The following is a 25926-nucleotide window of genomic DNA, read 5'->3' as shown; positions in this document are numbered from 1 at the left end:
GGACATCCTCCATATTACAGACTGCACTAGTGACCTTTTGGTCGCAAGCACGCGTCGCTAAACTTTACTCCATCGCTGCCACCCCGAGTGCTACCCCCTCAGTTCTCCCTGAGCGAGCCCGGGCTGACTGTTACCTGGCCGATGATGGATGTTGTCTAGAGAGCCGCACTTGGAGGTCACGTGGCTCAAGTCAATCTTCTTGTTCTGTATCAGCACCTGGAAGAAGCAATGTCAGGAAGAGGCAAGGTCAGAGCTCACAGTTCACCAAGAAGACACAGAGGATCCAAACAGGATCGTCTAAATTATAGAGAAGGACACAGTCTATCTGATCTGGACTAGACTGTGGCTGCTGTTTGAAGAAAATGATTGGGTACCAACTGAGACACGAAGGCTGCGGTTTTCCACATTCGCACTGATATCTAATTGCATGTAATTATTAGAAAACACAAGCAAGAAAGCACAAGAGCAGGATACCAGTGACTATTAGATAACAGTCCTTGTGTTCTGCTGCGTGGAGCTGCTGGTGTCCAGCAACCAAACCGAGACTGACTACAAGCTGTGTGCTGTAACTGTGTCAGAAAACCTGTCGAAGACGCACGACAACAGCGAGGATTCGATCTCGGACAGTAAAGTGGGGGTGCACAGTTGAAAGTGGCCACAGGCCGAGAGGAGATAAGGATATGTAGTTATGTGACACACCCTGGGGATCTGAGCAGAAAACCACAGAGGGATACATAAAGAGCGAACCGATGAGACAGCAAACAGAGCGGAGCTGCAAAGCTTTAGACGCAGCACAATGAACACGAAGAGATACGCCGCCACGTCCTGAGATGGATCGCTGGCACACGCCTGCGGTCAGCAGTCACTTTGCCAAGTCACCGATTTAGTTGATATGTCTTTTGTAAGCGGTGATTTGGTTTTCGTTTTTGCCTTTTGCTTTCTTACATGGCCTGAGAAAAAAAAAAAAAAGAAAGAAAGAAAGACGACAGGAAAAGTGAAACGATGACGGACAACGCAGGTCGTGAGCCACATTACGAACCACAACACGATGACAGCAAAGGACAGTCTGCACCTTCGCAGTGGTGGAATGTAACAAAGTACATTTACTCAAGTACTGTACTTAAGTACACATTTCTGAGGTATTTGTACATTGAGTATTTCCATTTTGCACTACTTTATATTTCTTTTCACTCCACTTCATTCGGCTGACAACTTCAGATACTTCCTGTCCAGGGAAAACCACGTATCTCCAAATATGGTGAGTGTTGGTGATAAACTGAAGGATTAAGTGTTCCTTTATGGGTTGAGAAGCTGAACAAACTATTTAAAAACCCTTTGATGAGGTGGAAAACGCATTGTCACAAGGCTGAAAACAGGGTTGTAATTCTTTATGGAGATATGTGGTTCTCACAGGACAGTGACGCTACAAACATATGATAATCTTATAGAAGCACATAGAATAGTACCATAGTACTTTTACTTGAGTACAGGATCTGAATGTGTCTTCCACCACTGCACCTGAGCCTGTTCGTCCACCAGGAGCCCCTCACACATGCACAACACTAGCACACATACACAGCATGAGCGTAAAGAGAGATGAGGTGTGGTTTGTGTCAGCGTGGGTGAACGTCAGGCTGCAGGTTCACTCGTCCACTCAGGTGTAAAAGGTGTAAAAAGCACGAGAGGAGCCGATGCAACCTCCCAGTCACTGAGCAACCTTTAGTTTCTGCGATTACCCCTACAGACTGTATGTATGTCATATATGTATAGTTTAACAGAAAAAGGGATGATTCCCTCCTTTACGTTTTGTTTTGACAGGTAAGACTGGAGAAATTAGACAGCTGAGCAGCACTTTTATTTTTGGGTAAGCAAGTTCGGTAGTTGCTAAAAACCTTTAAAATGAAAATCTTTTTTAAACTTTATTATCTAAATTTGGCTCCGTCCACTGGCCCAAACCTGCCGATTCAATCCAATTCATTCATTACTCTTTAATCTATGTAGACCCAACAATTCCCCCATGAGCAAGCACCACATCAGTGATTATCGTGTTTTCTGTGCGTAATGATACATGATTTGGAGTTACGATGATCCGCACAGTCTCCACTTAACCAGAAAATAAAGCAACGACTGCAAAATTGGGAACTGTGGCTGTATAAACTGACAATCTTCCACCCCAAAAAATTATTTCCCCAGTAACCTGGAGCTGTCAGATGCTAATATAAAGTGAGGCTATCTGAAGGAAGCTATTTAAAACCAAGAGAAAAATTGTCTCATTGTAATCATCAAGCTTGCATAACTGTGCTTTGATAATGTGCATTACTCAAATCAGAGACTGCAGATGGAGCACACACTGTACCTGCTACCTTCAGATGGCTGTAATTGCATTTAATCAACTAAGAGGGAAGCACTTTATGAGGCGTGCTACCTGTTGTGGATGACAGATGTTGAGTCTTTTCTATGTATTTAGATCTATTCTCTGACTGAAATACATGAGCACAATGTGAATAAAAGGTGTCTGTGTTGCTCTTTTTAGAGCGCTTTAAGAGCGCGCCTCCACCAGTCATAGTAACATTAAATATCAGAACATGAGACAAGTGACGTAGGCAGTACATTTAATCCTGACGCTGAAATTATAGTGCACTGATGGATTACCAGATGACACCTCCCTAAAGTGCCTCTCCTCTACTGTGGCGCACAGTGAGTCACCAAATTACCAAAGAGACACAGCTGAAGCCAAAACGAAAAAAAAGCCAAAACTACAGCAACAGTCCTGAATGTTGTCAGTGCTGGAGAAAAAGATATTCAGCCTTTAGTATCAAAAGTCCTCGCAGGACACAAACCACTTCTGTCGATCAGGTAAGGAGCGCTGCTGCCTTAATGAGTGAGTGACTTCATAACCAATAAACTGTAAAGCCAGGTGGAAAAAAAAAAAAGGAAGGAGACACCGAAAAACACAACACAACAGAGGAATCACACCGACATGAACACTGAGACAATGGACTTGCGGCACAGGACTCACGTTTCCACCTCCTGCCGAGTAGCCCCGCCTGTCCAAGGACCCACACCTAGACTGAACATGGCTATAGTCCAGCTTAACACTGGGGATGAGAACCTGCAGGGGCGGAGGTGAGGAATGAGGTGGGAGAAGGCTTGGGCTTTTCTGGCATGGCACTTCATTTTAAATGTCTCTTCAACAGCTCGTATCCTCCCACTGTTTAAATATTCTGTCCTAGACGTTTGACTGTGATGTAGACAGTAATATTTGACCTGGTGGTTCCCTCGCTGCTCTGGACAAACATCATGCAGTGGATATAGAGACTCCAGGCAAGCCAGATTCATCTCACTACATGTCTCCCAGCATGAGCTTTCTGGCTAATGTACCAAACCTACGCCTGCTTCCAGAAATCAACATAACTTTAAAACAAGGCAACAAATGGTTCCAGTTGAAGGCAAAACTCGTTAGCGAGCCTTTCAGTCGTAGGAGGATTTCGAGGTAATAGATGGCTTGTGTGCAGAGTGTCATGCTTCGAGATATCGCTGCGATTAATCTGTTTTAACATCGGCTTGCAAAACCTCCAGGAGACATCACACAAGAAGAGACAAGAATGTGCTTAAATAAGTTGCCAGAATTTCCTTCGCAGTTTTGCACTTCCTGTTTCAGACGATGCAAAATAAAAGCAATGAACACTTGAGACCATTAGTTTAGGGTGCGGGGATGATAACATGTGAGTGTGCTGCGATGGTAAATGGCGCTCTGTAGCTGAAAGGAGAGAGAGCAGGAGTGAGATGCAGACACAGCAGAGAAACAAGAAATACATTTTTCCAGCGGCACAATAAAAGCAATGGCAATTAGACTGGGTAGCGAAAAGACATACATATTCAAGGCATTCTGTGGAGAAAGGACTACAGAGCTCTAAAGGAGAGGAAAGACCACAAGGAGGTAACTTGAGTGGACCAAAGCAACACTTCTGAATGCTTTGAAAGACTGTAACATATGACAGACAAGAAGAAGGAAGCTTCAGTTTTGAACGAGGGGGTTGTTCAGCAGCACATTTGTTACCGTCGCCTTCCCTTGAGTGAGCCACATAGTGACAACGCTTCTGATAAGTGAGTCCTTCTCATCTTAAGTGAGAGAGCAAAGGCAGGGAATAAACTGTAGCTGAAATGAAACAGTCCTCACAACCAATAAAGCAAAGTGCTGCCATAAAAATTGCTCTCAGTTTGAGCTGATAACGGCGTACACTTCTGGATGTTGGTAAAATGTTGGAAATTAGAAATGGAACTGCACATTCACAGAGCTGTTTCCAGAGAAACGCTCCTCATTTCTTTATGATAATTAATTAGGGCTGATGTTTTATCATCTGTTCCTAATTAAAATAACATAAACGCTTAAGGCCTTTCTTTCTTACGGTACAGTGAATGAACGACGACAGCAGAGGATTCACACGTTTGAGTTTGCAAAATTTTAACAAAAATGACTCGAGTAGTCAGTTTTTTAGCATCAGACCCATAAAACCTCACACTGCTGTGAATCGAGGGACACGCTGCAAGCTGGAAGCATTTATCCCATCGCTGGCATAGAGGAAATATAAGCAAACAAGGAAGATCAAACCAGATTTAACCTTTTCTGTAAATTTCATCTGTCATTTTGGTGGAAATCAGAGCCACTACCAGGGAGTGAAAAAGCAAGAAACTCAGTGTTTGTAGACCCACTAATAGCCTCTAGAAACATCTACAATAGCTATAACATGACAGTGAAAACTGACCACCAAACTCAAGACAAAACCTCACATGTGCGGTATTAAAGGATTCAATGGGAAACTAAACAAAGAGCAATTTCTGTAGGTCTTACTTCCTTCTGATGTAGCCCCCCTGCCAATGGGAAGTGAAACCACAGGTGCTGGACGGAGCTGGTAGGGCTTAAAGGGACTTGCTCAAGGATATTTGAGCACAGCAGACGTTTGCCAGCATATGGCAGCCTTTGGTCGTCTGGCTCTCTCTAACCATGAGGCCACCTTGGTGCCAGACACTTGGGTTATTTTGAGTTTTATGGCACTGCTGGCACAGCAAGAAGGTGGCTAAAATCAGAAGCCGTCTGACCAGTTGCTGCGCTTCTATTGGCTGTATGTGATCAAGATATGATCCTTAAAAGAACAACTGTAAAGCTAGAGACAAAATAAATCACAGATAAGGTGCAGAGGCAAGGGACAAACTACAGCACTATGATACTAGACCATAAAGCTAACCATGTATCCAGATTTGCAACAAAAAGCCACTTGTTGCATGTCACTTAATGCCATTTTAATAAAAAAAAAATATACAGAAGGAACAAATTAAATTCAATACAATAAAGTTCTTTCTCCATCGAAGGATCAACAGGGAGGAGAACAGTCGGTCAGGACAGAGGGGTACATACATTTCCTCCAGGGGGAGAGGGCTTCAGATTATCCTTGGAGCTGCACTTTGACAGTACGTGACTGAAGTCCAGCTTCTTGTTTAAAATATGAATCTATGGAGAAATGCAGAGATAGTATGGGCCTCTTACATGGTGTATGAGAATGAAAGCTTGTCATAACACCACTGGGAGGAGAGACTACAGAGGATACTGATGTACGATGAATTAATAAATGTTTCCAACTATCACAGAAGTCTTAAAGAATCACTGTGTGTGTGCCTGCGTGTGTGTGTGCGTGCGTGTGTGTGTGCGTGTGTGTGTGTGTGTATGCATGTTACGTACTCTATTGAATGTATGCTGTATGAATGCATTAGGAAGGTCTTAGAGATCATGAGCTTGTGTGCACTAGTGACTTTTAATTAATGTGGCATTTCTGTTCAACGCCTGAAACAAATACACCAAGTTTTTGGAAAGTTGTCCCATCAATCATCCATAAACCCCAATATAATATAATGATAGCTGCTCTAATTCTCTAGTTGGTGGGCAACAATATATTATTTCACAGGAACATGCATATTGACTATAAACATTCTACTTAAAAACTCTACAATACTTCGGGACAAATTTTCTGTACTTGGTGCTATGAACAATTTCCTGCTAAACCTTGCAGCACATTTCAAGAGATCAGGGGAATAAACACTCTGTCATTCACACTAATTATCACTGCGTTCCCATCAGGATTAAGTTGATAAAGCAGCCAGAAACTTGGTGCATTCCTTTAAAGAGATCCTCGGCTAAAAACTACGGAGCCTGGAGTGTGTCACTCAAATAAATATAAACTTTTTACGGTTCAGTTATAATCACAAATAACTGAATAATAATCAATTGGTCATGCTTTATATTAAGGTACACATGTTCACATTTACAAGCTGCTAACAAGCATGCATATGAGTAGCATATTGCCTCCTGTTAATGGCCTATTCTTGAGGTCAGGGTTAGCTTATTTAGATCATAATTCATGAGTTATTGAGGGAAAACTCTTACTTAATGGCCTAGTAGTTATAGAATATGGTCATGCAGAATAAGGCATTAACAAGTATTTTATAACTAATAAATAGTCAATATGCTACTAACATGTATGCTAATAAGCTATTAGCTCATGGTGAATATGTTCCTTTACTTCAATAGCCAATCCCATCGGACACTTTGTTTCCTGCCACAACATTCACAGTTTCTATTTAATGAGCGGTTAGTTTACAGACAAATCTCTTGAATTTAAACATGTCTGAAGCACCTGAAAGTTAAATATTAAGTCTAACCCACAGAGCCGGAGCTCTGATTAGCTTGATCCCACACCTCCTACAACAGCTGACCAAACAGCTCTCACTGCTGCTCTGTGGGCTGCACTCAGTTCAACATCTGAAATTCAGAAGACTTATCAACTGGTAAATTAAATGATTTGCTTAACGTTCTTTTCTTACTTTGTCTTTATTAATGCCTCATTAAAATGCAGTTGTAATCATTTGTATTAATTGATTAAAACTTAACTGTAAAGGTTTTTAATTATTTCAGTGGCACACTCTTATCCAGGCTCTCTAAATGGTGCCATAATTAACGGCGCTGAGGTGTACCAGCAGGTCTTTGGTCCAGGTCACACTGTGTGCTGCTGACAGACACAGAGTAACGGAGATGAGGCGCAGCACTGACTTCCATATCCAGGAGGCCCTGTGTTTGGCCTCTGTTGGCATATTCTGGTCCGTGTGCTTCTATGAGGACAATCATTGGACATGTCAGTGGCTGGGCAGAGGCCTGCTACGAGCTGGGGGAGGCTCACTACAGCTGCCAGGAAATTGGAACTACTTGGACCATGGAGCTGCTGGGAACTACTAAAGGTCGGGAGAGGAGTATATTCCTGCTTTAAAGGCTGGTCAAAACCCACAAGAACACTGAAAAACTAATGAGAGCCGAGCCTAAAACATGACTGCACTTCTTGGTTCTGACAATGTGGAAATAGGAGCTTACTGTATTGACAATATGCTACAGAAGGGTGGTTCAAGAATATTTCAGTCACGGGAGGAACAAGACAGACAAGTGTGTTGAGAACCACAATTGAACCGTTTTTCGTTTCAAATTATTCTAACTGAAATTCAATCTGTAACGTTTGTGTGCATGGAAAGTCACGCTGATACTGGACTGGTCTCTCTGCTGTTTGGTGCTGAGCAGGTAGTGTACACCTGAAAATAACACTATGAGCTGAAACTTGATATTAAGCCAAGAGGAGCTGTATATTCAGGTGATAATTCTCTGCAGGTTCATCACCACACGTGACACCTTTTACATTGTCACAATGTTTTCATACACTGTTAATATGAAAATATTGATCACAGCCGCTTAAATGCTGATGTTAAAGGAAAAGTAGCTGTGAAATCCATATTATTTTGTATGGTGGACATAAGTTAACATGCAGTACAAAATGGTACTCCTGCACTAGATTTATGTGTTATGATGAGGCTGATTCCAGATGGGTTATAATTTTTCCAACATCTTCCATCTTTCATGGGTCTAAAGCAAAGAAACAAGAGTATTAAGAAGAACCACCTTTCAACTCCATGACAAGCTCAATAATTTCAGAGAGGATTTCTGTATAAATTCCCAGCTCAGGTTATGACATAAGAAATAATTTAACACTAAACTGTTTGGTGCATCTAATGAGGAGGTGACGCTCTTAGAGCACAACCTGTGTTACAAATGACAGATGTACAAAAGTCTGAAAGCCAAACACAAGCACTAAGAAAGGATCCAAATTCCCCCTAAAGTAATGGCCAACCACTTCAAAAGCTACAACACTACAGTTAAAATGCTTTCCAATGTGGCGCTACATATGCTGTGAAGGCAACTGCTCACAAATGCTCACATTACGTCAGGTAACAAGCTTCAGCAGCAAAAAAAATCACATCCAAAATAAAAGTTGAGAATAAAAATTTGTAAGATTCAAGTAGAATTGTCACTTTCTCTGCACAGCATGCCCCTTTTTCACCCTCCACACACCCCCACTCCAAAAGAGACTTGCATGTTCAGAACAGCACTGCCAGCCTTGATATGGCACAGTGACTGATTATGACCCAGCATGCACGCTTGCACACACAAACACACATGCAAATATGCACAGAGACTCTGCTTTCCCCATTTCTCCTGCAGATGACAGGCAGGCATTTGGAGCATGATCCCTCCCTATTTTGTGGCTGGCTGCACAGAGCAGCGCAGAGACCTGGCAAGTCATAAAGATGTCAGCCAAATGCTTAGACTCCTAATCAGGTCATCAGAGGAGGCCTGTAAGAGGTGATGGCTACAGACACACTGCTGTTTTCATCACTAGCATTTCCGTTGCAGCGCTGACTTTGTGTTTCAGATTCATGCTGGAACACGATATTTGTCACACTGTGGGGTATACACTCCCAAACACCCTGTTAATGCAGATTCTGTGCAGTGGCAGAAAACACGATTTGAAATGCAGATTTCTGTTCAGCTGTCCTCAGTTCACAGAGCTGGGGGAAAAACTGAAGGGACAAATACTGCTCACAGTTCCCACACTCAGTGAGATGAAGTCAGGTCACTTTTCTGTTTTTTCAAAATTGGGGTCTCAGAATTGTAAAGTTTAGGGGTAAAATATAACATGAGTACACCTGGCATTCGTTTTGTCAATGTAAAAAGTAAAAAAAAATAACCGTCTAAGCTTTTATCCTCAGGATCAGGAGGATAAATCCATGGATGACAACACAGCCAGAGATCTGAGACACATTGGTACGTTTGGGTGTTTTCAACATCTCAGTGATGTTAAAGCAGCTTTAAGTATTTTCTGACTAATGTGCTCTCAAAACTTCTCTTTCTTGACATTTGACAAATCTGATATTTTCTCACCTTTCAGTCCCAAATTCCTGCTACATAGGTGAATTTCTTCACTGGTGCATTTACCCCATCTCTCTGCCATTTTACAAATGGCATGAAGTACAAAACCATGTGTATGAGCGCACGTGCCAGGAGCAGCTGCCTATAGGTTTATACAGGGGCACTGATGCCAAAAGTAATATCAAAGGTATTGTTTTAAAGGTTTTTATAGAATTTAAGGATCTAGGGAACCTTGACGTGTCTGGCGCACTAGCAGTTCATGCACTGTAAGTTAAGAAACAATGTGCAAAATTCTTAATTTTAATCGTTGCATATTCGGTGTATAATAAATAGTTGTGAGAATTACACTTTTTCTTAGACAACACCACCCTTTCTAATCTCATTGTTCTTGCACACTGGTGAGTCAGCAGGGTGACCGAAGGACTAACAGTAGAGAGAAGTAACTAAGGCTAAAAACAGACAATGAGTGTGGAGAGGTGGGAGAGAGGGGCTATGGGAAATAAACATATCAAGGCAGAGGAAAAAGCCAGATGATGTTAGACAAAAACACATTTTACAATACAATTCATACCAGGACATTTACCACTAGCCTTAGTGCATACCGATGATATATATTCTGCTGATATTTTCTCTAGAAATAGAGATATAGCTTATAGGTTATTCTGTGTCTCCATGTCTTTTCATGGCCGTTAAACACTCTGCTGTTGCGTTATGGTTCAAGGACAGAATCCAGGTTATTCTCTACTTGCACAGTGTAGTGTGACATATGTCCATGTACAAGTCTGTTTACTTCCTGTCAAGTCCACAGTAACATTATATTCACCGACATTGATGTGACTGATACTGTCTAAAGCGCCAAATTTTAGACGACTGTATGGACACATACAATTTAAACCCCTTGTAGGTTTAGCTAAATCTTTAATTTAAAAATGTTAACTTCCTACTTTGCCCTGAGCTCAGCATCAGCTGGAAAGGAGTGAAACCTCACAGAGGAGAACTTAACAAGTGCTATCAACAATATGTACAAAACTACTGTAATTCTGAAAAATGAAGTAACTAATTTGAGAATAAAAAGTACTGTGATCCCTAAGATTGGAGGCAAAAGAAAAATTACTGTACAGTTGACAGAAAGTAAACAGGTCATAAAACGGATCTACATCACACTACGTTTTCCAAGTAGAGAATAGTCTGATCGGAGATAATCCCAAAGTTCCTTTATATGCAGATGATATCCTCATTTATATTGACCAATTCTTCATATTGCACAAATCTACAAAAATACTTTTTGATTAAGATAGCCATCCCTGAGACCATAAGTGAAACAGAGACATGTAGGAGAAATAGAAACCTGTAAAAAAAATGCAGCATTGCAGAGATCAAAGAAATAAGCAAGCAGTTAGATCGGAGTTACAACTTTTGGGGGAACTGAGGGAGGAGACTGTCACCTGTCCTCCTTTTGGCTGGTACTTGATGTTCTCTGTGGAGCCGATCTTGGACTTGATGTTCTTGAAGTCAGGCAGCGGCTGGTTGATGATACGGAGCTGCTTGGGTGTCGTTGCGGGCGACTTGGGTGGGGTGCGGACCACGGCCACCTTCCTCTCCTGGGAAATCAAGCTGAGAGAGCGTGGGGTTCCAGGGGTCCTTGAGGATGATGAGTAGCTGGGAGGGGTACCTGGGGTGATGGCTGTGGAGCCAGGGGTTCGGGGGGTGGAGTGGCCACTGCGAGCGGAACGGGAGCGCACTGATTCTGTAACTGGTGGGGAGGAATAAAAGGATCAGGGTTGGAGCTGAAGCTGTAGAGGTGCAGTATTAAAATGTTCTACTATTCTAATTGCCATAGAAAACACAGACTAGTTCAAGTCTCCAATTCAGTAACCCTACAATAAATCATTTTCCCTATCAGAGTATGAAAGTATAAAGATGCCCTCTACCTGTCATACTAGGGGCTCGTCCTGTCCTATGCTCTGCCCTCATCTCTGTGCGAAACGCTGCAGGAAGCAACAGAGGAAAGGTTTCAGATTTAGAAAGAGATATGATGAGAGGGAAGAATACACACATACATACAATACACTTGTCACTGACATTATTGCAAAGACTCATGCTATCTTATTGTTGTTAAAAAATATCATAATGTCTCTCTTCAAATGTTTCAAATGTTGCTTTGAAAGTAGATACTCACATACAGTAGGCTACATACAATAAAACATAGACCCCTATGAATATGCTTTTAGCTTCTGAGAAATACAGTTGAGGAACAGAAGCTAGCTGAACAGAAGCCAGCTGGGAAACGGGATAGAACTTGAGCTCTCTTAAGCTAAATTCACAAAATGATTGATCAGCACTGGTACACTATTTGCTTTTGTATGATGAATGTACTAGTTTTGATACTGATTTAAACTACCGAATACCACTTAAATTCAGATACTTTGTGAATATTAAAGGAGCTGCAGCCTACATGTGGGTCTGCGAGGAGCTGTGGAGCCGGAGCTGGTGATGGAAGTCGAGCTCTCCTCCTGGTCATGGTATCCACGGCGACTCAGAATGGAGGCATGCCGTGGCAGAGAGGACCTCTTGTCAGGGCTCCATGACCCACCGTCCTGTTGAGAAACAAACACCAGAGACAAAGAGTAGATCCTGTAGGGCCAGTGAGGCTGTGATTTGTTTTTAACACAAGGTAAAATGACAACGGGCAATATTGCCAAATGAAAGTAATGTTTTCATGTTCTTTACAGCAGCTCTGCAGCTACAGTGCTGCTCTATCATTCACCTACCTTGATGAGGAGTCTCTGTGATACTGGGGAGCCTTGAGGCTCTACTGAGGATGGCCGGGGTCTATCTAATGAGGCAGCCACTCTGGATATGGAGGTGGGGATCTTTGTTATTGGCAAACGATGGGCATGGCACTGAGATGATACAACGATGAGGCCCAGTGGGTGAGTAGCATGGCACCAACATACAGGACACAGGGTAACACAAGAGTGGTGAAAATAACAGTACTATAACATAAATTATCCATGCACAAGATCTGATGCACAAGATGTATTCTTTGTGGGATGAAGGATGTGATATCAATATCAGATCTTGTTTGTTTAGCAATTAATCGTAGCCCATTATAACAGCCATTTAAGCACACTGATTGTGAAGTTGTCAGTACAGAAACAAAAAAATGTATGACATCAAAATGCTAAACAAATAACAAGAATGTGAAGAAGATTGTTGACCATGCTCATGCAAGATTTCATGTCACACCGCAGATAATCACGTTTCCACCGCAGGAACTTTCCCCAGGGACTGGAAACCTTGGCATGAGCTCGCTGTCCACCACAGGAAGCAGGTCTAAATTAAGTTCCAGGGGCATTATTTTACACCCAAAAAGTCCCTGCTTGGGGGGGGTAGTACCTTCCAAAAGTACAGGAACTTTGAGGGTGAGGCTTGCAGCCCCAAACCAGTTTGTTTGTTCATTGTGCTTCACGCAGCAACATATGATACCAGTATAATAATAACAATGCCTGTCCATCACTTTACATGGCATCATCATTGTTGTACAGTTGCACATGTTGCTTTTTTCATACATCAGCGGACTAATTGGCCTGTTCTTTGTGGGTGTTTAGATTGCAGTGGAGACGCAGAAACAACTTGCAGAAGGAACCTTTTCATTCTTTTCCTGGCACTAAAAGTTGCTGTTACTTTGGGTGGAAACACAGCTATAGCAACAGATGTATTGGAAGACAGTAAATTGGAAGTAAAGTGAAATATAATGTGGGCTCAAAGTGACACAATACACTTACAATATGCTGCTATGACATGACATTTAAGAAATGCAGAAACTGTGCTGTTTTAGACACAGTAACTGTCATTAGCATGGTGGAGGAGTGAAATGGAGTCACGACCACAGGCGCTAGAGAAAAGTCACAGGGTGCTTCAACACCCACTTAGTTAAAAAAAAAACGAAAAAAAAAAACACTCTAAATGGATCTGTCTTGTCTACTTGTGCAAAAAGCCATTTAACAAGGCAACAATAGCAAACATTTTACAAAAACCAACCAACGTAAATATTTTTTTTTTTCATAAAATACAAAGGAAAATGAGCTGTGGTGCTAAAATAGAAATGCACTACACTGTTTTCCATGCAGAGATTAGGGTTTAGACAGAGGGCAGACAGCGCTCACTTGAACAGTGTGTAATGTGTTCATCTGAACAGATGACTAGGTTGCTCTGGAAGTCACAAGAGAAAACATTTAATAGCTTTTTAAGAAGTGTTAATTCTTTTGATAATCATTCTGCTTAATTGATGTGATGTTTATCCCTTTCAGTGTCTGCACTGAAGACTCTGGAGGCAACTTGTGCATGAGCTCCATGCTGGTAGAAAAAGGGGGACAGTCTAAAAACTTGAATATGCTGTAATCGCACGTTAACATACGATGTCAGTAAACTGCGCACAGCATGCTCATGTTCACCAACCTTTCTGTTCTAAGACTGTATCCTGACGGATGGCAAAAAGATGAGTGACAGCAGATCTAATGTTGGAGAGTCCAGTTTTCTGGAGGCAGAGAAAGCAGGATTGACCTGCTCTTGAGGAGAACGTTTTTGGATTCTACCTTCAGTGTCACTTTGTCCTGACTCATATCTATTTAGTTGCTCTACTGCAAGTCCACTTGGTGATTCAGGCTGTGCGCCACTGAAGCTTCGATATGGTATTTCTCTGTCTGGCTTTGGTGCCAGAGGTCAAGCCATTGCTGGGCTGGTGGAGTATACTCACTGATGCTCTGTCGCGAGACTGTCTGGCAACGCTGAGAGGCTGACGACTGTCTGGCAGTGCCTCTGAAACAGACACAAACAAATTTACAGAAATGTTAGACCACATAGACAGAATTCATGTTTTAACCTTAAGACACAGAAAGAGAGGAAGCGAGAACCTTTTAAATGTCCTACAGAAGAACAAAAATACAACGTTTATTCCCTAACCTGGCATGATAAAGCTATATGACAAATCGAATGTTCTGTGGGAGCGGGTTACTGCCCCCTTGAGAGCTCTGTTCTGCAAAGATTTGGCAAGATATCACACAGAATGGGGGATTTTGTATTATGTAAGGCAACCCTGGAAAATAATCTAATTGGGGCAATGCAGCAGCATACTGGGCTTTCATCATCAGTGACACAGAATCCAGTCCGTCAGGGGAAAATGAAGTGCAAAGTGCCTCTGGGACAAGGCAGCATTACAGAGTCTTTATATTATCAGGTCCATAGAACAAAACCACGGATTACTTGTTGCCTGGCAACCATGGTGAAGGGTGAAAAGAGCTCGAGAGGATATGTAATCTTTAAAAAGATCAGAGAGGTCAGGAACGCTGTATGGATTTTTCACAAAAAACAGCTTGACCATTACTGTCAGATAAACTTTAAAATATTTGGAAAACTTAATTATTAGTATATTAATGTGCAAAGCATCAGCTCACCAAGAACATGAGAACAGTTGGCTGAAAATGGTAAAAAAAAAAAAAAAAAAAAAAGAAAGGATGATTTTTAATAGTAACTTAACACCATCTGAAAATCTTGTTTTTGCTGACCTTGCTGTGGTGATGTAGAAATGTATTTGGAGCGTGTTCAGTGAATCCTGAAATCACAAATTTCAGCCAGAGGACGTCAGTGAAACGATGCTTTCAGCTTGGTGTCAAGTTTCTCTTGAAAGGACAGAGAAAGAATGTGCACGAAAACAAATGAAGCCAAATGAAACACGTACGGCAGTCAACCTTTATTGGGATCAACGTCAAAGAAACACACATGACCAAAGCAAAAGGCGGTAATCATTAAAAGAAAATGGATGTCAAAACCAAACAGAAGCTGACAGTGGAGGTAAGACGTGGTGGGAACTGATGGTCTGGTGCCTCTCTCAGACCAAGGCAGTGCGTCACCTGTGGGTCTCCTTCTAGGACAGGAGTGGTGCTGGGTGGGGCGGGCCTGTCGGACGGCTGGTTTCATCACAGTCCTCTTGGATGGGGATTGAGTCTGAGTCTCCATTTTTTTGGTAAGCTCAGTCTTCCTGATCACAGCTACAGTATCAGAGGAAACAGGGCCGTTGACAAAAGCAGAGACACAACAATAAGCACAGACAGATGCTGAACCACGTTAAAATATGCAGCACTGCAGGATAAAAATTCCCCTAATAACCGCTGACTCAAATCAATGTGTCAGGTAGATATTAAGACAACACATTTTTTGACACAAACAGTTATATAAGTAAGCAATAAATCACAAGAATTATGCATTTAGAACAGCAGAGAGCCCCATTTAGGCACATGATGATTTTGAGCCTTTGAATTGCTTTCCTCAACGCACAGGACAAAGACAAAACGTGTTATAATATCGTTTCTAAAGCAAGAACTACAGTTTTTGAGCAGCAGATAAGATACATGGTATGGTAATAATTAATAGTTTTATTCACAACTTCGGCATTTGAATTCTTAATCGACATTCAAATGCTGTATAACTTTCTTTTTTTTTCTCTTTTCTATGCATGTCTATTCATTCTGTTTCATACCAGTAATTCAGCACAGAAATAATTTAGGCTACACTAGTTTATAGTATTATAACATTTGTATAACTAGATTCCGGTAATGGCTGCATAGAAAGAACTACTTCAACTATGAATATAGTTTAAGAAATGAAGTGTCGTGAGAACCTTTTTTCTTCTTGACTTCCTCTCTGGGGATGTAGACAGGTTCTTTGCGGACAGGTTTGCGTTCTGGTGTGGAGATTCGACCTTTGGGCCGCCCTCCCTTGGCCTTTGGTTTGACCGGCTTTTCCTGTTTCTCTGTCTTCTTCTGTTGTGTCTGCTTGTTCTGGACCGCAGCAGGCTTTTTGGCTGGGCTGAGAAGGCTGGGCAAAGGCTCAATGTGCTCTGTTGCCATACTCTTATCATCATCTGCGGAGTGTCAAAAACAAGACATGAAAAACATGAGACAGTGTTAAAGGTGTGTATTTGAAGCAGAGGAGGGGAACGAACAATATGAAGGAACAAACCATCAAAGAGACAGAACCCAGGGTGTCAAATACCAACATTTTGTCATGTCCACTGGTGTCTCATACAGATCAGACACTGATAGCAACTGCTCCACCCGACATAGCAGGAAGAGCGTCACATACAGGACTGTCACCCAGGAGGTCTTTGAGGAGGCAAAGCGGCGTTGGTATTTGACATCCTGGGAGGAGAATGTGTTGAGAGAGCTCACCTTGTGTGTCCACCCAGGAGCTGTCCAGGATGGAGTCGTCCATCGTGGTTTCGTCTCTATCGTAGCTTTCCGTCTGCCCTTCAGTTTCTACAGTTTGAGCCTCTCTCTCAGGAGAGGCGGGGGTCTCAGGAACATCACCCACCTCCTCTAGACTGGCAGCCTCTATGTCCGCTTCTTGGGCCAACTCCACAGACTCCTCCTCTTCCTCCTCTTCCTCCTTCTGGGCAGCGACACACAGGGCTTCAGCCTCAGGTGGAGCAGAGAAACGAACGCTGTGTCCCGGCTCCTCCGCCTCATCGATGGTCTGGACCACAGTGATGAAATCGTCTTCGACCGTCACCACTGATTCGATGGCGGCGTGAGTCTCTGGGATCTCCTTTGCTGCTCCTGCTCCTGCCCTTGCTTTCTCTAACACGTCGTCCTCAACTTCTTCTTGCTCCTTCTCAGCTTCCACAGGTTTTGCAGCTTCTTTCTCCTGAGGCTTGTCCACCTCAGCCACTTTCTCTCTCTCCTCCTTCTCTTTCAGCTCCTTTTCTATCTTCTCTTTCTCCTCCTTCTCTTTAAGTTCCTTGTCTATCTTCTCTTTCTCCTCTTTCTCTTTTTGTTCCTTCTCTAGTTTCTCTTTCTCCTCCTTCTCTTTCAGTTCCTTTTCTCTCTTCTCTTTCTCCTCCTTCTCTTTTAGTTCCCTTTCTATCTTCTCTTTCTCCTCCTTCTCTTTTAGTTCCCTTTCTATCTTCTCTTTCTCCTCCTTCTCTTTTAGTTCCTTCTCTATCTTCTCTTTCTCCTCCTTCTCTTTTAGTTCCCTTTCTATCTTCTCTTTCTCCTCCTTCTCTTTTAGTTCCTTCTCTCTCTTCTCTTTCTCCTCCTTCTCTTTTAGTTCCTTGGCTATCTTTTCTTTCTCCTCCTTCTCTCTCAACTCCTTCTCTATTCTTTCTTTTTCCTCCCTTTCTTTCCTTTCTCTCTCTTCTTGCTCCAACTTTTCCCTCTCTTCTCTTTCTTTCCTCTCCCTTTCTTCTTTCTCTTTCCTCTCTTGCTCCTCTCTCTCCTTCTTCTCTTTCATCTCCTGCTCCTTCTGTTCTTTCTCTTTCCTCTCTTGTTCTTCCCTCAATATTCTCTCGGCCTCTTCTTTCTCTCTTTCTTCTTTCTCTCTCCTTTCCCTCTCCTCAATTTCTTTCATTTCCCTTTCTTTCCTCTCTGCCTCTTCTTTCTCTTCTTTGATTTTCTTCTCAGCTGCTTCCTTCTCTTGTGCTTCCCTCATTTTTCGTTCTGACTCCTCTTTCTCCTCTTTGTTTATTGCTAACACTGGTGAAGGTGATCTTTTGGGGGAACCGTACACTTCTCTTTGTTTAAGCTTGGAAGGTGAGAGCACTGGGGAGAGCAGCTTGTCATCATCGATGTTGCTCTCCACAGACGAAGCAGGTGAAGTTTTGACAGGTCTTGCAATTCGGTCCTTGGCCACACCAGTCAGCTGGTACACATCTTCGGCATCCACTTCCTCATAGGCCTCCTGGTGGACCAGTTTCACCTTCTCTCGAAGCTCCTGCAGTTCTCTTTCCTCCTCCAAACTCAGAGGCCTGTCCTCCATCTCCAATTTGCGGATCTGCCTCTCGTAGTCGGCAATCTCTGTTTCTGACACTGAGCCGTCACCACTGCCTTGTCGTTCAGTCTCACTCTGTGACCTCCCGCCTTCTTCCAGAGTCACGGTGACTGTTGGTGTCACAAAGGACTCACTTGGCTGAGCATGGGGGATCTCACTTACAGTTTTACTCAGCTGATCATCTTCCACCTCCTTGCCTTTTTCTTCAGCAGAGTCTTTTCTCTCTACCTGCTTCTGGTCTTTCTCTTCTGTGACATCAGCAACTCCTGATGGCTGGCTCTTGTCCTCCACAGATGTGTCTCTGACTGCTAATTTCCTAGCCTGCTCAGCCACTTTCTCCTCCAGGACGGAGGGGGTGAAGACCTGTGCAGAAGTGTCTGTTGGGCTGAACACATCGGCAGGGGAAGGCATGGGTCCTGAATATTCACTAAAGACACAATAGCCCATCTCCTCCAGCTGGCTGTCACTCTTTCTGGGACTTTGTTCCCCTGAAACTAGGCTAGCTAGTGGGTCATTAGAGAGGGCAGGAGCATCAGCTTGAATTGACTTTCTTCGGGTGATTTCTTGGTCATTGTTTTCTGATGCAAGTCTGGAACGGGTACCAGCAAGGTCCAGCATCTCAGGCAAGTCTTGTGCCATTACTGTGCCATTTTTAAAAGTGTTCTTAAGGGGCTGTGGTGATTCTGGCGACTCTGGTTCAGGGCTGGATTTTGAAACTGGTTCAGTGGTCCTTGGTGGAGATGATGAATCTGAAGTGACGGAAGCTGCAGTCTCCAAGATCAGGGGAGGGAGGGATGGAGGTTTATCCACAGAGGGTGTAGTAACTGGGAGGTAGTCTGCTGACTCATCTAGACTTCCACTAGTGTATGACATGATATCTGTGGCTAGTGGGGAGAAGTTCCTTGGTCTGCCTTGGCCACTCTGATCCATTGCTCCAATGGTGATGTTAAGTGAGTAACTTCTCTGCTCTAAGGCTAGTTTACCTGGGGAAAGCCTGCAGTCATTACTCCTGTCAGGAACTGTGAATACTCTACTGTCCTCTGTTGTACTTTTTATAGTTTCAGGTTTATCCTGGGCTCCAGCTAGCGAGCTGTAGCTGATCTCCTGGGATCTGGTATCGACTGTACTCTTCTCTTCACCAGCTGTGCTCAGTTCATAATAACCCTCACCCTTACACTGGGGAGCCTCATCAACCTCCATGGCCGATGTTTCAAAATATGCTGACATACCAGATCTGTCTCTTTCATCTCTTGATGAGTCTCCTCCTTGCACTTTGTCTTCTGAGAAGTCAGAGATGCTGCTGAACTCCACCACCTCTACCGACGGCTGTTTCTCTGACACCGTGATCGGTTCACCATATGTAGGCTGAAGTGTGAGTGATTTGGCAGATACATTGGCTTGGTTTTGAACATTAGGTGGTACAAAGGATGGCATATCCATGGTGGGGCTCTCTGGCACAACTCGTTCACCAGCAAAGAAGCCTTGGACTTGGGGCTCAAAAAACTCCTCTGGGCGTTTCTCCGATCCAATGCTGTCTGGACTCATCGAACCACTTTTGTCACTGCCCTGCTTGTCTGAGTCCATCTTCAAGGCTGAAAGGACATCTGTAAGTTGGCTGTTTTGATCACCACAGAGAAGTAATGCTTTGGCATGCTGCAAGAGGTATTTATTAAGCCAGGGACTGGGAAAGCCGTTATCACAGAAACAGGCAAAGCTTTCCTCAGAAACTTACAGCACAATGATACGGCCATCACTGAAGAAGTACGGCGAGATTACGGAGCCCACCAAGTCACAGATGGATGAAAGTATGGCATGGTTTGTGACGGAACCGGCATGAGGCAACTGTGATGCTGATTTATGGGAAACAAGCAATAGTAGATGGATATGGATATCCATGCGACTCTTCAAAACATCAAATATAAAATGAGGAGCATTTCTGTCATTCTTTGTAAGTACAATGAAATGTTACGAGAATTTGACCAGTTCACATCTATCAATGTTGTTTTATCAACATCAAATTAATGTTGGGTCTTGATAATGATTTTCATATGTCATTATATAATTCAAAGAATATTAGCACAAATACAGAAGAACCTTACTGGTGAATGACAGAGAAATGCTGTACACTGTCACTAACAGCAACACAAACAAACATACCAAAAAAACCAATGAATCTGAATTTTGCTGATAAAATAATGCATTTGATGAAACAACTGTACCACACTTAACATGAGACAGCCAACACAAAATCCTCTGCAAGTTACGTACACAGAATTATGATAACAATATGAGCGATCATAGTAAGTGTGTGATTCATGGTTACAGAAAGCGCGCAGCACCGGCACACCAGCACCAAGCCACGTGTAAACATACTGATAAACCTGTAAGCCTCTAGCTTGTGAACAAAAGCACTGTTACGTTCAGCAACACGTCACTTCATCATACCAATACAAACGGAAACCACAGAACAAAAAAGAAGACACAAGCGCAAAGATAGCACACAATAAACCCAGGTTTAGTTAAAAGAATGTGACTCTTTTCACCAACAAGCCTGTGTTGCCTTGCAGCCACAGCAGAGCGCAGGGAGGATTACTTGCCATTCCACCTGGATTATACTGCTTATGTTATATGCTTATGGGTTCCTTTTGACACATCTGGCATTCTTATACAGTGGACAATGCAGTCACATGCAGGCAAGGAGAGCAGAGGGCAGGACACACCTGTCTCAGGACTCTCCTCACCCTCTGCTTCCTCCTCCTCTCTGTCCATCGAGATTTCTGCAGCAGCACTAGCTGCTTCAGTCGGCTCCAGGTCTAGATCCTGGGCCTCGTCTATGGCCTCTGCCTGCTCTAAGGGCTCAGCTTGGGGGCTGTCCAGCTCGGGCTCTTCCCCGCTCCACTGCTGCTCATCAAGAGCTGCCTCGGACTCTGCTGCCTCTGCACTCTCCTCCTCCTCCTCCTCCTCATCCTCCTCCTCATCCTCCTCCTCTTCCACCTCCTCCTCGTATTCAGCTGTAAGAGCCTCCATGGCCTCTTCTTCTCAAAAACAGGGTGAGAGGGGTAGACATTAAGACTACAGGCAACACAGACTTGGGCTATGTGAGAACAACTTATGATGGGACACTTTCAGCTCTGGGAAAAGATGACCTAAAGTGTATGTCTGCTCACACATATAGGTACATCACACATATAGTACAGTATAGTGTTGAGTGTATGTGGTTTTCATTCTGTTCTATTTCAGGTCCTTAGTGTACTCAGTATGCAAGGAATCTACAAAGATATATTGGTTAAAGGCATGCATATTTTCTTATCAGTATTTACTGTATAATCAAATATAAATCACTTCTCTCTCTCTCTTGCACACACCATACCTGCAACCCAGACTGGCCTATCATCATTTTTGACTGAGGGAAAATGGAAACATAAAGGAAATAGCAACGCTTCAAGGCCTAACATTGCAGTACTGCGCAACCACCTCTGCTCATAGCACTTCTGAAAACCCTGGCTCTTTAGAGAAGGCAACCATGAAGAGCTGCAGTCCGGTTCAGTAAAAAGCAAAGTGCCTCAGATTCTTGACATTGCACAGACTGAGTTTTTAACTGTGTAATGGTTAGTGTGAGGTTGTGCAGCTTTCCTCTTCAGGAGCTATCGCTGTGTATCTTTTTGAGTTCTTGCGAAGGTTATACTAATTCTATTCAGCTGCCTTCTAGCCAAATGTTGCTGCATGTGACACAGCTGTTGGTAAAAACAGTGTTTCCACTAAATTTATTTTGTCAGCAGTGATGATGGGGGTCAGGGAGGCTCTTGATAAGCCTGTATGAACATTATTCATACAGTTTCACAGTCACTGAAATGCTCTTTTCTTTGTCATTGTTTACTGAATTAAAATGTACATTTTAAAAAAAACATAGATGGATCAATATAGCTTTTTTGGAGATTGGTCAATACTGTCTTTTGCATTCTAGTCTCAACCACATCAGTGGTATGAATCGTATTAGTGTAGCTTAGACATGCTGCTATGGAAAGGGAGTTAGATTCTATCAGTTTAAGCTTGGGAGAAGGCAGAGGTATAAATGAAGTTCTTGTCCACTGTTGAAGCTGCCCAGCCAAAGGATTTATTTTGATGGATGGATAGAAGAAGGCTATGTTGTGTGTATGTTAAGCCTAAGTGTAAATGAACTGAAGTCCTAGATTCCCTCTACATAACTGCCTGTATCTTGTATTTCTAAGTGTAAGGTTGTATGTGAGTGTTTGCCAGTGTGTGGAGCTGAAAGTCTTCCTCGTTGCACAGTGTGTGAGAGTAGTTCAGGATGAGGTCGGGGGTTTGACATGGTGAGGGGTCATCTTGAGGAATGGACCAAAACACAACAAATGATTGGTATAGAGAAATTTGTGCATGGAGGTCATCAATGCACGGTGTCTCTGAGATATTCATGAAAGCCATTTGGAAGTTAACGCATGACCCAAAAGTAAGCCATGTGGTCTTACTGATGAGAACTGTAGTGTATTATGTCCATTGAGTGAATCACAATTGAGACATTGTCTTACTTAAGAGACATCACTGCTATGTGTTAGACTGAACGGAGTGGCAACCACAGGTAGCAATGGCTTTGGGTGAAGTAAATAAAAAAAATAAAAAAAAAGACTGTTAAACAAAAAGTTAAATTGCTCAGGTTGTGAGAGCACAAACATCACAAGGACACACAAACACACACAAAGACGGACGAGGAGACGAACTGACGGACGAAGAAACGAACTGACGGACGAAGAGACGGAGGGACGGAGATAGGGAGGGATGGAGGGAGGGAGGAGTTCAAATCACAGAGGAAGGAGAGGTAATTGGTGTTAAAAAGAGAAAGGAGAGAAACAGAGTGAGAGCGAGAGAGAGAGGAATGGAGGGTGGGGAAATGGCAAAGAGGAACCATGCGTGGTTCACCTTCAATCTGTCTAAAGGCCACGGCCTGCCCTGTGGGGCGAGAGCCCGAGTGCGTCCACTCTGGGCTGAACAATGGGTGCTCATAGTACTCCTCGTCGGAGTGGTAGGGGTCGTCCTCGGGCACGGAAACTGAGATGGAGGGGGCGAGGAACTTGCACCTCTCCCGAGAATTTTGGAAGCGGCGGAGAGGCCCCGCCTCCTCCTCATCCCCTACATCTACAAACAAGACAGACACAAGGAGAAGAACTGCAGGGAAATCTGGACACACGGACTGAAAGAGAGAGTGAAGAGGAGGAAGAAGATAAAGGAAAAAGAAGAAGGAAACAATGAAAGAAAATGGAGAGAACACCAAAGAATGCCCATCTTAAAGGGGATTTAACATAATATCTGAAAAAAAGTGACAGGAGGCCAAGAGAAGAGGGGTTTGCACTGTTGGTAAAAAAGAACTAACAAAACAAATAGGAAACATTGTCTCTTAACATGTATTAAAGTAAGCCACACTCGGACCATCGCAACAAATTATCTATCTTTTTTATTTTTTATGGCTTAGGTCCTCAGATGGAATTCATAGCTATGAGACGATATTTCTTTGAATGGGAGGTCACACTAAATCAGAAATTTAACTGGAGCCAGCTACAGTCCTTTTAGGAAATTGTCAAATGTTCACAATGTTCTTTACTAGATAAATCCTACAGTGACTTTTTAAGATGGACATTTTTTGCAGTGAAAAGGGAGATAAAGTTTGAGGGACAAATTCAAAATAGGCAACAGAAACAGAGAGAGTCACCAGAGAGGGGAATGCAAGAAAAGGACAAAGCTTGGTTGAGAGCAAGAGAAACATAACACACAGGACATTGACAAGGAGACGGTGACAAGCAACTGAAAGGTGACAAAGCTTTGGGGGCCAGCCATACTCTGAGACAGACAAAATTAGTATGCTGTATTGTTTGAGGAAGGTATCAATACAATTCCCATATAAACGATTACACCTAAATAAAAGACACACAACACAAAACGTGATTTAACACGTATGACAACAGTTATAACACTAAAACAGCAGTAGTTGTAGTAGTAACACCATCAGAAATGTGTGTGTTTTGTCATTTCTACTACACAAACAAACCCCTATACCAGTGCTATACCAAACCTATGGATCCAGTTAAAGACACCATCTAATCATCATTTTTAAAAGACATATTTGCAACATCTCTAAGGTCCTGAAATGACTGAGCCTTTTCAGTAAGTACCTGTTCAGTGTCAAGACCACTAACACAACAACACATCTAATAACTAAACCTCTATCTCTACATTGTCACATTCTGCAGGAACCCCTGTGACTGAAAATCAGCTGTTCTACTATACAAATAATACAATGTTCACAAACCTGACTGTATTTGGTGCATGGCTGGCCCACCTACAGGCTCACCTCATGACATTCCAGTCACTTCACACTCAGCAGACATCAAAACAAAGGCCAAGCATAAAGCAGAGTGACGTTTTAGATACACCGTACAACCATTTCTTGCAGGCAGCTGCACAAAAACCACTGCATTGCGTCAACTAAAATTTTGAAGTTAAAGATAAAGAACCACACAGTATCACAGTGTGATAGGGAAAAACTGAGAGGCAAAGAACAAATTCTGTTCTAAATTTAAGGTATAAAATAAGTTAATTTCAGTCAATTTATCAGCATATTTAGAATATTGTAACTTCAGAAGGCTAGCTAATACTTGCACACCTAGCTAAATGCTAGTATGCCAAGTTAGAGCCTTGATGGACAGCTAGGCTCACAAAGATTATTCATTTCATCTTGACACCATTTCTATAGTCTGCAGTGGATTTATTATACTGGCTAATTTCTTCTTTTAACCTTACTTTCGTTATTAGGCTTCAGTCAGAAAATACTTTGGCTTTAGCTTGAGCGCAGCTATGTCTTCAAGTAATGTTTATAGAGCTAAACCTCTGATCTATAGCCACAGCCAAACACATACAAATAGACTGACAGTGGACAACGACAAGAAAACACAACACCATGATTGTACATGCAAAACTAAAGACATAATTCAACAAAAAAGACAAACAAGAAGTTGGACGGTTACCTAAATTGGCTGTCATATTAGTGTGTGGGAAGACAGCGATGTGTGGAGGTTAGAAAGGGAAATGGGAGAAGAGGATGATAAAAAATGAGTGCCCTTGTAATAACAAGGTGGTCACGCATGTGAGTGCTTCCTTCTTTAAGAGATAAATGGTGATGATGATGAAGACACAAATTGTATCCGCTCCAGGTGGACGATGAGGAGGAAGTAGCAGGATTTCAGAAGAAATGGATGTCTGAAAAATGGAGAACATGTTCCTGCTTTTAGCAACTCTGGTGTGTACAGGTTTCTTGACCGGGCACCAATGTGTGGTTTGTCCCCTGTAGGTGGGGTGTGTCCAGAGAGGGGGGATTAAAGAGTACACCCAGAGCCAACCCACATCAGCACCCAAATGTGGTGGCGATCACCATCATGGAAAACAAGGAAACCAGACTCTCCTCCATTAGAGACACACTCTCACATTCACACAGATGTTCTTGGCCTACCTTGTTCCAGAGGACCAAAGTGCTCTGCAGCAGGTGAAGGGGGAGGAGAGGGAGGCAAATTTGTGGTGTCTTCAACTACAAAGGGAGATAGAGGATGGAGAAAAAAACAGCATAGTCATATAAATCATATATTTTAAACAGACAACAACAACAAACAAACTGACAGCAAAAAAAGTACCTTGCGGTGTTCCACAAGGGAGCTGCTTGGGCCTCTTTTATTTTAATTTTTTTATAAATGATTTACTATATAGTTTTAATGATGACTTAACTTTGTTTTGTGTGT

At 42.7% G+C, this 25926-nt stretch overlaps 1 protein-coding gene across 13 annotated transcripts in view; it reads right to left on the bottom strand.

The window, feature by feature from the left end:
• map2 (microtubule-associated protein 2) overlaps window positions 1-25926 on the bottom strand; it is an 88526-nt gene that overhangs the window by 3527 nt on the left and 59073 nt on the right. For 4 of the 13 annotated variants that reach the window (XM_076746455.1, XM_076746459.1, XM_076746456.1 and 1 more), the window contains 12 exons: window positions 25644-25718; window positions 23063-23278; window positions 20848-21162; window positions 16531-19719; window positions 15981-16223; window positions 15214-15351; window positions 14061-14122; window positions 11757-11898; window positions 11233-11289; window positions 10747-11054; window positions 3020-3112; window positions 135-216 (listed from right to left, as the gene is read on the bottom strand). In XM_076746455.1, coding sequence (XP_076602570.1) covers window positions 135-216; window positions 3020-3112; window positions 10747-11054; window positions 11233-11289; window positions 11757-11898; window positions 14061-14122; window positions 15214-15351; window positions 15981-16223; window positions 16531-19719; window positions 20848-21162; window positions 23063-23278; window positions 25644-25718 — 4920 coding nt within the window. Of the gene's footprint in view, window positions 1-134; window positions 217-3019; window positions 3113-10746; window positions 11055-11232; window positions 11290-11756; window positions 11899-12045; window positions 12205-14060; window positions 14123-15213; window positions 15352-15980; window positions 16224-16530; window positions 19720-19859; window positions 20818-20847; window positions 21163-23062; window positions 23279-25643; window positions 25719-25926 lie in introns of those variants that run through there. The other 9 variants (XM_076746463.1, XM_076746464.1, XM_076746469.1 and 6 more) reach the window with 6 other exon arrangements.

The sequence above is a fragment of the Chaetodon auriga genome, chromosome 13, assembly GCF_051107435.1.
Source record: "Chaetodon auriga isolate fChaAug3 chromosome 13, fChaAug3.hap1, whole genome shotgun sequence".
NCBI classification, from domain to species: Eukaryota; Metazoa; Chordata; class Actinopteri; order Chaetodontiformes; family Chaetodontidae; genus Chaetodon; species Chaetodon auriga.
Note: the sequence above shows the minus strand (reverse complement) of the source record. Positions and strands in the feature narration are given on the sequence as shown.